We start from the raw sequence: 12,746 nt of genomic DNA, 5'->3' as shown, positions 1-12,746 counted from the left end.
ATTAGGTAGGAGAATATTGTGAAGGATGCTTACTAGATCGAGTGTGTCCCATGAAAACTAAATCCAGCACTACCTTCCAGAGGTCCTCAATCCTACACCAGACAGAAATGTTTGTATCCTCGGTGTTACTGTCATCTGTATTATGTTGTAGTGCTCACTCAGTTCAATATGTAAGAAAGGATATTTTATTAATGAAATTTAAAGTTATGCATTAGAATAATTTCCATTGTCTTTTCCTGCAGTAGATGATGAAATAAAGTTCATTCCCTGTGGCTTTTACAATTCTTATTAACCAGCCAATTCTATGTACTTCTCTTTATTTTTGTCAGTTTATTGGAAATTACAATTATTAGGATTCATTGGTCATCATTCTACCATGATGTGCTGAACTGACCACCAGTGTAAACCAAGCTCTTCCAACCAGAGTCCTGCCACCAAACAAATTGAGGAAAATGGTATGTGTAATTATTTATTTTAGAAATTTTAATAGCTACTATATAGGAACTCCTAAACCTATTAACCCATTGTGTACAGAGTTCCTTCTGTTCTGAATAAAATTGTCTGGTGTTAGCCAAATAAAATATTAAAACGGATATCCACTTAGTGATGGGGTTAAGGAACTGGTGTCTAAAAGTTGTAATTGTGTTAATGAGACCTGTAAAAAAAAATTGTATGTTCAGCAATTAAATATTGGCTTTCCATGTGTTTGGGGTAATGCTGCCTGTGTTACACTGGACCTAATTAGAACCTATCTCGACTAACTAAATACCCCCTACATGTATCAAATTAAAAAAAAAAAAACCAGCTTGGTTTTGTTCAAAATTTAACTTTCGGTTTTGTATTCCTGAACATATGAATTGAAGAAGCTCTGGAGTGGTCTATGAAAATTTGAAGTTCTGTAAATATTAATTTTTGTCCCATATTTTTAACTTGCAAACAAATACCCCAAAGTTAAATAGAAAAAAAAGAGATACTGTACAATAATTATCCTGTACTGTATTTGTAATTTTTTCCTACATAATAACGAAAATACATGCCTACTTATTTCACCAAATTATAGTCTCTACTCAACTTACAACAACCCGGACGTACAACTGTCATTGTCATTATATTATATTAAAATATTTTACATTATTTTCGAGTCTAGACGTTTGGTCGTAATATCTAACGACAACTACGGCTGGCATCGTATCCCTCACAAAAATGGGGGTATAAGCATAAATTAAATATCCAGTGTTGCTTATACAATTTATTTACAATCATATGCATCTTATATTGATTTTACAGTAAATATTCAAAGTTTCGGCCTTCTTCCTGAATGTAGGCTTCAGCCCATTGCAAAACTGACCGTTGTACACGTTCGAAGATTCCGGGGGTGTTGCTAATGCTGGTGGTACTGTCTTGCACTCTGCTCCACAATTCGGGACCTTACTTTTAATGTGACCTCACAAGTAGACGTAAATGGGATTAAAGTCAGGTGATCGAAGTGGCCATGGAATAGGGCCATCCTCCTGCCAGGATACCCAAGATTTAGCAATTCCATTGTTACTCGAGCAACATGCGCTGGGGCATCCTCATCATGCATGTACGTACCACAGTTGTTGACGTATCCTGATGTGTGTAGGTTTCATCTGTCAGTCACTGGGATAGCAGATATTGCACAAGCCAATAAGGTCGCAAATTGTATCCGATGAGCTGTACGTGTCACTGCAGGTGCATTGTCAACACTCATTGATGCTTATGTATGTCTCAGGCATGCACCTCCGAATTATGAAACATTTCCGAAACACTTTGTAGATGTTGTCTTAGCGTTCACTTTTTTCCAATCTCGACTGTTTTCCTGTAAGCACGAGTATAAAATCATCATTGTACTGTACTGTATTTCACTTATGTTCATTATTGGCTAATTCTCATTGTTTACAGCAAAAGTTCTCATTGAAAACGTTTTTTTTTGTAGCACATTAAGGCCTTTTTTTTATAATTGGAGTCTGGGGAATGTGCTTAGATTTACAAAAAATGGGGAATGCCTGTAATTAGTTCTGGTAATGAGCCTTGAATATATTTCATATTTTCAACAACTACCTAATTCAGCCTTGTGCTTCTGACAAAAAGATTGCTGGTTTGGTCCATGGATTTTGAAATTTTAATTTTGCTTAAAATTTTTGTATAGTAGATTTTGAAATTTCAATATTGCTCAAAATCTTTGTATAGGTTCAGTACTTGCCAAAATGATGATTAACAATCTAGGGTTAAAAAGTTGTAAATTTGGTAATTACTTGCCTTAATTAATCTTGGAAAAATTTAAATGGTTTTGCAATGCTAATTACTCACCACCTGTAAGTTTTCGAGGGCAATTTTTTGTGTTCTGGATATAATGTTTTGGGCACAATCTTGATCTCCCGATTTTTTTCAAAATCTCAGTACCTGTACAGTGTATGTACTCCAGTTTGACATCTATAATTACTTGTCCAAATGACGTCTAAAAAAATATTAATTAATTTTGCAACAATAATTACTTGCCAACTATGGTTTTAAAGGTCACCTTTTGCTGTTTGTGTGTTATTCTGGATGTACAGGGTACTTCCAGTAAATAGTTACACTTTAAATTTAACTGAGAAAAAAATTTGGAAGGCCTAAAATCCTGTAAGGGATAAGGCTCACTGTTTTGGCCATAATCTTTTCTCGGTGATTTTGTTAAAAATTTCAATACCCTGTATATGTACTCCTGAACATGCTGACTAGGGATCTGTTGTCCGCAGTTTGATGTTTTTAGTAGTTGTCCAGATGACATCTGAAATATTTTAATTACCTTTCTAATGCTAATTTCTCACCGCCTATGGTTTTTCACGCTAACTTTTTGGCTTTTGTGTGTTATTCTGGATATACATAAGTAATGTAATTAGACACATTAAACCAAGAGATCACTCTGCATGACCAGGTGACGAACTGAGCAGGCCTGGTGGTGTTTCCCTACTTGTAACCAATGGGAGCACGAGTAGTGGTACACATAGGCATCAGTGAAATGGGTGAGGACTTCATGCTTTCAACCACTTCTCAAGTGACACCTTCACATACCAGTACTCTCATCTTGGTAAACCATGAAATGGGTGAGGACTTCATGCTTTCAACCACTTCTCAAGTGACACCTTCACATACCAGTACTCTCATCTTGGTAATTATGGTTAGTCATGAAAAAATATCCTATTTCTTGGGTTGTAGTCTTGTTGACTGTACACGAGTCACTGCCAAGTTATAAAAACACATGCTGGTTGCACTCCACAGGTAATCCTTACGTACAGTATATGGAAATAAGAAAACTCAATAATCAGTTTGTATTTTTTTTTCTTTTCTTTTCATTTAAATGACTTAGGACAGTGCTTTTTCAATCAGGCAACAAGTATTAAATTCAATGGGACATTGAATGATATAAATACCTGTGTTCAATTGGATCCTATACATTATTTACAAAGATGCCATTGTACCCATCCTATCTTAAGGACTTGAATTATAAATAACTGAAAACTGAATATCTGCATTCATAAAATGAGAAAGTGTTCTAATTTAGAAAGCAAATACTGTACAGTTAAGTCCTGCTCAGATGGGTAACGGTGACAAGGTACAAATATGTCAATTGCTATTGATATTATTTTACAATAACTTTATTACAAGGCCCCACAGGAGCAACTTTTTTTTTTTTGAACAGAGCAAACAATATGAATAATACCTTTCATTAGTCCTCTAGACTAAAACAGAACAATTGGTACAGAGATCACCTACATCAAGGAAAATAGAGAGAAGGGAAACACTAATGAAGAAAGTTGAACACTTGTCATTTCCTTTGTGAAAAAGTGAAAATGAAAAAGTACAATGGGCTATTGGGAGAGTCCATGACACAATTACATAAGCGTATATTTAGCTGTGTAACCATTGGAGGTGTGAAGCACAGCATGTTAGAGAGGACCAAAGAAGTTTTACTGGAGGCCACAATTCTTCTCATATAAACAATTGGTCCTCTTTCTGGAGCTCTATTAACTGTTGCAGTACCTAATGAGCAATGGATACAGATCAAGGATACACACTCATTCCTTTTCCGTAAATACTAAATACCAAGATATACTTAAGAATAGGCAGCTAAGCAAATGCTTAGAAGTCCAGATTCTTGTATCTCAACTTTAGTACCAAGTTTTAGCAATGAATCAAGCATAGGGTCCAAGACATCTCAGGCCTATGATATGAATTGACCCAAGGTGCATTGATAAAGATTTCCTTTGGTTTACAAACAGTAGAATGTACTGTTAACATTGGTAGCTAACAAACAAATTCAAGCTAACCCATACAATTACTGTACAAGTAACAGGTTTATATGTCTACTCCTATCCTGCACTTATCATTCCCATAAAGATCTTACTGTTAAATGAACACCAACCAGCCCTGTGGCAAATAATAGGTAATCCTTTGACAATAAACTTGTATGATTAATTAATATATTTAAGTTGAGTTATCTGTATACTGTATATGGTTGAGAGTTATACATGAAATACAGAAAAAAATTATTTTAAGCCACTATGAACATTTTGGCATTATTAACAGAAGATCAAATATAGTGTCTGTATACTTATCTCGTTTCCACTTCTCAATCCCACAACACTCACTTTCTTAATCCATCCCACCACTGTTGCCTGTACACTCAACCTTAGTAAGACCAAGTGACTCAGTTACCACCGAGTGAGGATAAACTTAGCACTTATTCTTTAGCCAAAACTAATTTTAAGGCCTTCACTGCAACTCATATCCTGAAATTGCCCTCCTCATATTTTCTTACACAATCTTTGTAACTTTAAAATATTCTTTTTCAAACACTTACACAATCTTAAACTACCCAATCCCTATCTGCTGTCTTTTTAGACATTCCATTCATACCATCAATTCATCATTCATACATGTTACTCCTGGATAACCTACACTAGCTCATATACCCCACTAACTTAATGCAGTATGCTATTCTCTTCTACTTAGTAATGTAACACTCATCAATAAAATGATCACCTACATGTAACAACAACCTAAGTTTTCATTCCTGTAATCTGATTTATCTAAAAATCTGCAACTTTACCAAAGCATCATTCCTTTCCTTCTTCTGTTCTTCTTCGGTCTCCCTGCCCAGTCACTCGAGAGGGTTGATATGCCACCATAATTAAATAAATTCAAATAATCTGTACCACATACGTAATATAAACATGACTTAGTCATTGTTACCAAGTTAATTAAAAATTTTTTTTTGGTATAAATCCTTGTTACTAAGAAACTAAATAACAAAGGCTTTCATTGAAAACAGAATGATAACTGCCCCTCAACAGTGAGAGGAATTTGTCTTCTCGACTCCTTGAGAACCCTTTAACACCCGTTACATGATTAATCAAACTTTTGATGATGTTTCACATTGCGTGCCCAACTGCATATTCAACAGCCTAATAAAGGCGACAATTAAACCAGTATCACTTAATGAAACTATACCGAAGTAAAAGCTGTTACAAGCTTACCGTAATTTTTTTCTACAGCCATATTGAATATTAAGAGCCCAGTATCACTGTTAAGGTTTTTGGCAAAGGCCTGAAGTTAAAACACTTCTTCACTTTACATCTGGTTTAATAATAAGGATCCAATACAGCATCACTTTCTTGGATGTACAGTGAAGCCCAAGTCCACATCTAAAATTTTGCTCATTATTTTGGAATTTTGTACATCTTAGAAAAATTCAATTCCTTGAGTCAGACTTATCCGAGGTCTGCCACCGTCAGTTACGGTGTATCTGTAACACACACTGGCCTGTAGCATCCTTGAGTCCAGAGATGGTCCACTTGGGAGCTGCTGTATCATCATATCTTCCATCGTCCTCTGGTGCTGAATCTGTTACTTCACTCATAGGGGAACTCCGGCCACTCTGCAACATAAAGAGGCTTTTACTGCAATTCACTAATATGGAGGAAAGGAATTAGAAATATATAAATCAAGATAAGGGAGAAATGATAGATTGGTCCTGAAATCCCATATTATAATCAAGCCTCTTTACCCTAATATTTATGTATCAACAAACTAAAAACTGTGTCCAACGTCAGTTGACACGGTATAAAGGTAAATTATACAGTACCTCTTGAATGTTGTTTGTTTCATGTGCGGAGGAATCTAAGGGTGGGCTTGGGGGGCCAATATCACAGTCATCCATATTCCTCGTCATCATTATATACTCGGTTTCATTTAGGGGGAAGACACGTTGTTCATACGGCACCACACCCTGAAGGTAAACATCAACCTTAGACAAGAACATCCACCTACTGCAGTACTCTCAAAAGTGCACAGTGCACATATCTGTTCAACATGTACTTTTTCTGACATTTAAAACAGGGATGAACAACCAAAACCTACCTTATATATATACAGGGGGTCCCTGGGTTACGAATGAGTTCCGTTCCTGAGGACGTTAAGTCGGAAATGTATGCACTATATCATAGCGTATGTCCTTTTATACATCTCGAATCACATAATTTAAGAGAAAAGAAGAAATTGAATGATGAAATACAGTAAAGGATCATAAAAACTAAAGTTTAACACATTGAAACCTTGGGCTGGCTGATCTTCCACCCATATCACTAACAATCTTTCCATTTCAATTAACAATCAACTTCTTTGTTTTTTATCACAGTTGAGTGCATTGGTGTAGATCCTTTACATGTTCAAGAATTTTCTGTTATTTTTTTCAAAATTGTTCCGATCGTTGACCGACTGAAGCCCAACACTTTACCAATGAGTGAGGGTGTTTCACCTTTTTCAAAACGCTTAATTGCATCAACTTTCACTTCCATTGTAATTGTTTTCCTTTTCTTGGATGCCCTACTATCACTTGCATTAGGGAGCCATGATGAGGGCAGAAAAATTGAGTTAATAAGCAAAAAACAACAATTTGCACTTGATCACACACATTACTCGGGTGAAGGTAAGGTGTACTGACGCTCCCTCAAGGCATGAGGTTGGTTGATGCATTACTCCCCACCCACCACTCTGCCTTGCCGATACGCAATGCAAACTAGTTCATGTATGTTGATACTACAAACCAGTTGTAGCTATGTCAGATTCTTAAAATAATCGACCATATGGGACCTCGTTCGTATCGGCGGTGTTCATACTCCAGGACCCCATATATATACCTGTATGTATTGTAAATTCATTGTTTTGACAGATACCTGTACAGTACTGTAGTCCCTTCATCTCATATTTATAGCCAGTCATTAAGATTATAGGTATCTGTCAAAACAACGAATTTAGAATATAATTAAACAGAGGCAGTCTTAAAACTACAAAATATGTATATCCAATGTGTGTCTGCAGTTGAGTTAAACACATTAATAAAGATACTATAACACATACAGATGCCAAGCTCCACTCACTGTCACAATATGTTCTACTCATCAGATGGAGAATATGAGTAGTAACATGAAATATGAAGTAAAAAAAGAGACAGAGGCACTTCCTTCCTTTGGATGTGTTCTGCCAAGGTATTCCTTTCCAAAATAAGATCTGAAATACCTACCTCAATTGTCTGTCACTTCATGAATTGGTATCATCCTTCAGCAGAACAGCTATATCCTAACACTACTTGACACTGCTGCTGCTGCTTCCATTTCATTCTTTTCTAATGTAGCCATCCCATCCACTCATCTCATTTTCCTTTGCCCTTCAGTTATATTTTGCACAAAACAAGACATCCAAGTTCCTTTCACTCATCATAGAATCAATCGCTCATTTCTCATCACTGTGATAAAACTATTTGCACATTCATACACTTGTCTTATATTCTCCCTCTGTCTTCTATTTGGTAACAATACAGACAGTTGGAGCTACCTGTTCATGTTCCTGGATTGGTAAGTGACTGTACATTAAACACAAAGAAAATATAATACTGACATTATATCTAGAAGATCCCTTTTATGTTGGTCTATAAATCACCCAGAGAAGGCTATTAGCTGCCTTCTGTTTCCACAATTTAAGAAAAGAATACTGTACCTAATTCTGTCAATCATAACCATGGTGACAAAGAGAAGGTCAACATTACAAATGGTATTTTCTTTCAAGATATAATATACATCTAACTTACCTCCAACCTTTCTGCAAAGCCTTCCTCTATATTGAGGAAACCACGGGTTCTACTGCTGCTGCTGCTACTGAAGGTGCGGTTCCGTCGACTTCCAGGTAGAAGAGATGAAAGAGTTGAGACAGAAGCTGATGTAGAAAGAGAGGCGGAAGAGGATATAGAGGTTGACGTTGGTATTTGGGTACATACAGGACTTCCAAGTTGGGGGTTATGGATAAGGAGCTGGTTAGGCAATGTCTGGGATGTAGTAGGTAATATAGATAGTTGTGATGAACTATTTATCATCCCAGTTTGAGAGGACAGAGTGGTAAAGCTGGAACTAGGTATACTTGAGACAGGATAACTGCTGGAAGAATTGGGTATAGTAGCAATGGTTGGGAGAGATGAGGACTGATTGGAGTCTTCTGAAGGAGCTAAAGGTGTGGTGGGTGGTGTGGCCAAAGGTGAGATTGTGTCACTTGCTGGATCAGGAGGCCTGGGAGATAATGGGTGGTCTGAAATGCAAGAACATCACCAATTAACACTCATATAATTGTTAGGTCTTTGATATAACTAAGGTTCAATATAGTACCGGTTCACATCAGAATTCCCAGTGTGATTATTTCCTGTGATGTTTGAGGGAGTTAAGGCCATCCTATCTTCTCTTTATTCACTTTCTTGATTAAAGTTTTATCAAGATATGTATGAAAGTATGACAACCTCAAAAATGATTTCAGATAATACAATGCAAGTGTATATGTGTAAAATCTATTGTTTACTATGCCAAAAATCCCTCTAAAAAATTCATTGCCATGGAGACCTGATCAATGTGTTACAGATTTTCTAACACTTGCTGAAATTCTAATTAATTATCCATCAAGCAATAAACAAGATGACCATTAAAACCAAGGCCATGTTAAATTCTAAATTCTGCCATTAAATTCCTTGGAAGTGGGTAGTAAATTAGGCCCTCACCTGGTGTGTTGGTTCCTGAGGAATCTGTTCGTCGAGAGCGGGAAGACCTAGATGTTACATGCACGTGGAGGTACTGGAGGAACTTTTTACGTTCCAGCTCTTCACTACGATTATGACGCGCAGTTGTTGTTTCTTCACTGATGTCTTCATCCTGTGGAAAAAGAGAATAGGCTTTGTTAAAAAATATAATCCATACTACAGTACTGTACTTTCCTAAAATAAAGACTTAATAAAATATGCAACAACAAAATTAAATGAAGATATAAAATTTCCTCTGAATCATGAGTTTTAAATTATTTCTTTCCCTTTTCATCATAAACCAGACAAATTGACAAGGCATATCAGAAAAGACAATAACATCTCTACCAGACATGGATAATGGATACACTACATACCCATAATGGATGTTGATGTATCCGTATGAATCAGTCCCACAGACAACTTAGTTACTGTGATTATACCCGAAAGACTAATACTAGAAGATGTAAGTTGATAGTGTGGATACAAGAAAGAAAAAGGTACAGTAAAACCTCCACATAAAGGACTTCTCTCTCCATATAATCCATTAGATGGAGTTTTCACATCTAACAGCCTCTATAACATAATTTCATCTCTATATAGTTTGTTTAATGGAGGTTTCCCAGTACTGTATAAAAGTGAACTATAAAAATATAACTGACCTCATCTTCCTGACTAGTACCACATGTTGCACTGTGCACATTGTTGGGAATTAGGGGAACTATTCTCCACTTGGGAGTAGGAATCTCCTTGTACTCCAGCTTCTCTACACGGGTTGAGGCTGCCATGCTGTATGGAATCACTATGTTGTCAATGTCGTAGGAATTTGAACTCATACTCTGTAAAACAAATAAAGCACCATTAATATAAATATCCTCATGACTCTGCAAAACAAATAAATGACAATGTAAAAAAAATCCTGCAGTTTCAAAATTACCTACTGTTCACTTCAGACATCAGATTTCAGTAAAAGATGGCTTCATTATTAAATAGTCAATAGGTGAGACCATGCTAAAATTATTTTCTCAATTCTGGGTATCTAAATGTTCCCAACCACCTAAAACTTGCTCATAAGTCCATTTCTTCATACGAGACTGAATGCATTGGACACTTGCATCCTTGAATAACATGTACTTCTTACACTGCCCACACCTAAGGAATAACATGATCAGCTTCTCAACAATACCACCCAGGAACCAATGGCAGCAGCTCTCCTTAACTTTACTCCCCTTACATAGTTCTCCAGCATCTAAATTACTGTACATCTCTCCTATATATTCACCAATATCACTGGTTGTCTCCTTTTCTCTAGCAGAAGGCTGTGGTACTGGCTATTATGTAGTAACAAAGTGTAAAACAGATTTGGGGTTTTGTTCAGGAGAAGAAATACCATACCAGAACAAATCTTTTACAGATAATAATAAACCATGCTTGTGTGTGTTTATTCTTTCTCACCCAGTCATCCTATATTAATCATGAAAAAAAAAAACCCAGTAATAAACCTATTCATATTTGTATACTGTATGTGTACGTTCATGACTCAACATGCACAACAGCTGGTTTTATTTGTCTAGATTCACACGTCACCCGGTAATCTGCCACAACACACACTCTTAACGCCATCCACTTTGGTGTGCCTGTGTAACTTGAAAATTTTGTCTTCAGTGGTTTAGGGGATGGGTGCCCTGATGAGGAGTGGTGCTGGGCTGTACAAAGGAACAGGATAAACTGAATGGATATCTTGGGACTTTTTTATGGAAGGGGAATGACCGTGTGATTGACTTAGATGGAGTATAACTAACATCACCTTAAGTCATGTGATGTTATATTCATTTGAAAAGGATTTTCTATTAAAAAAATGAATTAACGTAAGACTATAGATAAAAACCTGAGAACACATCTCTTTCAGTAGTTTAAATGAACAAATGAATTGAGAATGGAGTGTGTGTGTGTGTGTTTTCTCTTTATTCCAGCCAATCTGTGCCATATTGACAAGGACGAGCATGTAAGTATATCATTACTGTGGATAAAGGAGGAGGAAGAGACATATCGATTGAAAAATTTTGTGGTTAAAGAGTAATACTGTATGCTGGGTAGACCAAATTCCAGAGAATAAGAGAAATAGGAGATGTAGAAGTAATAAGGGATGGACATAACTAATCAGGTTTTGCTAAAGTGGTCGGGACAAACTGAAAAGAAAGAGTGGCAGGATAATTCAGGGATGGATGTTGTGAGGAAGACCAAAGTGGTGGACATACTAAAAGTAGGGGAAACAGATATCCAAGAGGCAGTGTGTGAATGAGCAGAGAGCATGATGGGAGGTATTTAATAAGGTGCGAATATTAAGCTATGAGTAAGTTGCATAAAGTGATGAGAGGTAAACAAGGATTTAGGGTCTTCTTGTGGAATGGGAGTTCCACAGTAGAAAAAATCTGTTACATTAACAAAAATAAATGATTAATGAGAAGGGAAAACATGTGGTGCTTATTTGCCCAAGGAAATATTATTATACATATTTATATAAAATTACCATTCTCATTCAGCTTTCCTTTTCAGAGTTTTTACTTTCTAAGTGTTGTCATAATTTTGTCCTATATCGAATCATTCCAAAATTCTCCCAACTTCATTATTCTCAATACTGCAGATACAAACTTTTAAGTGCAGCTGCTACATATTACTGATGCTCAGCTAAGGGGTACTGGGCAAGATAAAAGACTTTCCTTATAAATACATATATTCAAGTTATATGTAAAAGATATTTCTCAAACAAAAAAGTGACATACAAAAATAGTCACATTTGCTCTGTCTAGAACATATTAAATTATGGGAAGTGCTGTAAAGATTAGTGATGAGGGAAGGTTCTTTGCCTCAGATGAGGTAAACCGAGAGAGACTGATGGGCAACCAAGATACTGATTCATGTGTCTAGCGTCTGAAACGTGGATAACTTATTGGGATGTGTATAAGTTAAGTGAGGAGCATGGTCGTCACTGTGTACCATATATGACTAATGCTCTTTTGAATATAGTACAGAAGATTATACTAGGGTAACTTGGTAATGATTTGGTTTACTGTGTTGAGCAGAACAAAAAATCCACTATTCTTTTCAGCATATAACATTTCCCATATTTTACTTCTCTGTATATATTACCTTTAATTCTCTTCCCCTTTTCCTGTGGCACATGAGGATGGTGTAAGACAAGTGTAGAAAGTAAGGGAAAGATAGAATGAATGTATATAAAGATTAACTACTATTCTGAAGACCAAAAATTACAAGGCTTTCATAAATAACAACAACTTACATGTAGAAAACAATACTTATGAGGTGTGACGAAAGAGATAGATGGTGCGGTGGTCCCTGAACAATCACAATTCTTATCTTGATGATTCAAACCATCCAAAGACATTGAGATATTGTGCCATAATTTCTTTTAGACTCGACTTCCAACTACTGAGCGGCTTTTTAACCTTTGTAACTCTGAGTCAAGAGCTCAGGGAGGATTTATATCAGTAAACACTCATGACACTTTCCCCCATACTGCCAGAGTATATTGCAAACAATTGTACTTTAGAGATCATTGTCTGTTTACATTTTCAAACTAGAGCTGCTGTCTTGTGTGTAGTGATAA

General features: G+C 36.2%; 1 protein-coding gene across 2 annotated transcripts in view; it reads right to left on the bottom strand.

The window, feature by feature from the left end:
• Positions 1–3,325: 3,325 nt before the first annotated feature.
• LOC121853686 (KAT8 regulatory NSL complex subunit 1-like) overlaps positions 3,326–12,746 on the bottom strand; it is an 87,178-nt gene continuing 77,757 nt past the window's right edge. For both annotated transcript variants that reach the window (XM_042348024.1, XM_042348026.1), the window contains exons 8-12: positions 9,781–9,957; positions 9,101–9,251; positions 8,150–8,640; positions 6,149–6,292; positions 3,326–5,941 (exon numbers count right to left, since the gene is read on the bottom strand). In XM_042348024.1, coding sequence (XP_042203958.1) covers positions 5,795–5,941; positions 6,149–6,292; positions 8,150–8,640; positions 9,101–9,251; positions 9,781–9,957 — 1,110 coding nt within the window. In that variant the 3' untranslated portion in view covers positions 3,326–5,794. The remainder of the gene's footprint in view (positions 5,942–6,148; positions 6,293–8,149; positions 8,641–9,100; positions 9,252–9,780; positions 9,958–12,746) is intronic.

This window comes from Homarus americanus, unplaced genomic scaffold (genome assembly GCF_018991925.1).
Source record: "Homarus americanus isolate GMGI-L3 unplaced genomic scaffold, GMGI_Hamer_2.0 scaffold4896, whole genome shotgun sequence".
NCBI lineage: Eukaryota > Metazoa > Arthropoda > Malacostraca > Decapoda > Nephropidae > Homarus > Homarus americanus.
Note: the sequence above shows the minus strand (reverse complement) of the source record. Positions and strands in the feature narration are given on the sequence as shown.